The sequence below is a fragment of the Penaeus monodon genome, chromosome 6, assembly GCF_015228065.2.
Source record: "Penaeus monodon isolate SGIC_2016 chromosome 6, NSTDA_Pmon_1, whole genome shotgun sequence".
Taxonomy (NCBI): domain Eukaryota; kingdom Metazoa; phylum Arthropoda; class Malacostraca; order Decapoda; family Penaeidae; genus Penaeus; species Penaeus monodon.
The window spans coordinates 15,334,685-15,337,184 of record NC_051391.1 but is presented as its reverse complement, the minus strand read 5'-3'; the positions used below and the strand labels follow the sequence as shown (position 1 = coordinate 15,337,184).

Below are 2,500 nucleotides of genomic sequence, written 5' to 3'. Positions count from 1 at the left end.
TTACTAGACACGTAATTCATTTTACACAGAAACTCGTTTCTTTCATGCAGTCATGAAAATGATTTACATATATTTCTCGAAATCAGTCACAAATTAAGCACAAACAGAGGGTAAGCAGTAGTCTTCATGAGCTTATATAGTTAGATATGCATTAAAATTGGCAGGACTGAGGTCTTCATACCTCTCGTCCGGGCAGCTTACAATGAAACGTCCATCGTCTGTAAACATCGCGCATATTTTCCGGTTTGAAATATACATATTTATGTTTTTCATCCTTACTAAATCGTGATAGCATGCCCGACGGAAGTATATTTTTCTCTGTATTTTTCCTACTTTTCTCCGTTCTTAATTACTGAACGAAGGCAGTAGCAGATGTTTACATTACAACGCAAGCGGCCCCACAGCATAGTGGCAAACAGACGGGCACCATTGTCATGCCTCCTTTGGATTCAGAATGGGAAGAACTCTCCTTGTATCCTGCAGATCGCTCCATTCTCCACTTCGCCTTCCCTCGGCGACCACCGCCCTCCCTCAGCGTCATAGTCTGGAAGCAGCAAGACGGTAGATGTTAAATACAACATATCAACAAGTGTCTCTTTTTCACAAAAAAGGTAGTTTTGTCAGAGTTTCATACTGATTTTCCCTCTCTAAGTTGTTGTTTTTTTGTTTGTTTGTTTACATATATCCGATACTTACGTGCATAGTTTCGTGGAAGAGCTCATGGCCCGGAGGATAATAGACGGGAGGTCCAGCTTTGTTTTTCGTTGGTTCTTTCTTCGGATCTGCGTTTGCTTCGGCGACGGCCTTGGCGTCTGCATCAGCCTTCACCACAATCTGTTGATGGATAAAGATTAACCCAAACAGAACATATACTTAGACAGATCTTCAGAAGTTCAAATAAAAATAAAAATAAAAACATTTAGAACTGTTGCATAACAAATTAGAAGTCTAGTACAGATATGCAACATAACAAAAGTCCAGTTACTGAATCATGAATTACAAATAAGCTTACCTGACTGTTTTGTGGCAGCAGAGGTTGCTGGTCAGCTGGGTCTCCGCGGTGTGGAGAGTGCCTCGGGTGGCCTGGACCATCCTGAAGATTTTAAAGCATCAGTATCTTGTAACCCATTTTATGACACAATCTCGCACATTGTCAGTTATATGAATCATATTCAAACGAAATCAGTGTAGAAATTAATACATTCTGACGTTGTTCATACTTGAAAGACAAAAATATTTAGATATCAAGTATACATTTTAATGCATTCTTGTACTCAGAATTTGATTTAAATATCCATGCAAGAGTATATTAACTAAATCGTTAAAAGTAGACAGTTTCTTAAATATTTTGCTACAGATGTTTTTTTACTGTGAGAAAATCCTTATCACTCCAACTAGCTGAGTCGTATCCACATCTTATTACGCAAATAGTGTTAACACGATAAAAATGAACCTTCGTGATTCAGTTATTTAAGGATAATCAACTTGATTTGGAACAGTACTATGAGTACGTGCGCTTATATCTTTTTATTACACGTTAGACTTCTGCTGGATCCAAAGTATTCTGTGAGATTATATATCAAGTTTGATGTTTTTTGGTTAATTCAGTCGGCTCTGAATTCGATTCTTATCCTGCAAGTTATCTGGTTCTTTACATATAGTAAAATTGCCTTCATTATAGGTAGATAATAAAAAATGAAGAAAGTGAATTAATGAATAAGCAGTGGATATGATAAATAAACCTTTTGGTGTCCCCGTCTAGATTTCTGATACAGCCCATTCCACTAGTATTCAGATGTATGAATAATAAAACCACATTCCCTGTCCTTGTATTACAGGAATGATAAACAGTCCTAGAAGCCAAATTGATGAATTAATATATTTTATATGTGTGTGCTGTTTATTTATGTCTATTTTATGCATCTACATATACACATTATTGCCATTCACTCTTTCAAATCGGCTAAGCGGAATAATATCTAGTTGGGTAATGTGAAATCGTAAAACATGCCTGCATTACAACTGGAAGCAAGTCTACTTGCGTATTTATATTAAAAAATATTTGTTAATTCAAATTTCTATGTTCTCTTTGCCACTCTGCCATTTTATATATATCTATATTCTACTACATCTAATCTAACGAAAACATGTTAAGGCCGCTTAACACATTAAGCGGCCTATCGCATGTCAACTACGCCATCTAAAAGTTACCTCATCTTTCCTTGGGATAGGGGAATGTTTTCGCAAGGTCATTTCGTTCTCAAAACTGGTAATATAATGCTGCAAAAGGGGAAAAAAGTTTAAAGCTCCAGCCAAGATAAGAAAGCAGTGTAACAGATGAGAACCAGAGAGGAACTGGCGGTGTCTGTCCCGTCCGCCGTCTTACCTCGGAATCGGAGAATGAGGTCATGAGATCATCCACTCGGCGAGGGATCTTGTTGTCTCCAGCAGGTCGTATGGGCGAGGTGTTGGGGAATGGAAGAGTCTCGTTCTTTGGCCT

The 2,500-nt window shown here is 37.8% G+C and overlaps 1 protein-coding gene across 24 annotated transcripts in view; it reads right to left on the bottom strand.

The window, feature by feature from the left end:
- The window catches only part of LOC119574267 (collagen alpha-1(I) chain-like), a 60,381-nt gene that overhangs the window by 1,327 nt on the left and 56,554 nt on the right, over window positions 1-2,500 (bottom strand). For all 24 annotated transcript variants that reach the window (XM_037921427.1, XM_037921442.1, XM_037921444.1 and 21 more), the window contains 4 exons: window positions 2,387-2,500; window positions 1,013-1,093; window positions 697-834; window positions 1-544 (listed from right to left, as the gene is read on the bottom strand). The exon at window positions 1-544 is cut by the window's left edge; the exon at window positions 2,387-2,500 is cut by the window's right edge and continues 1,110 nt beyond it. In XM_037921427.1, the coding sequence (XP_037777355.1) occupies window positions 377-544; window positions 697-834; window positions 1,013-1,093; window positions 2,387-2,500 (501 nt within the window). In that variant the 3' untranslated portion in view covers window positions 1-376. The remainder of the gene's footprint in view (window positions 545-696; window positions 835-1,012; window positions 1,094-2,386) is intronic.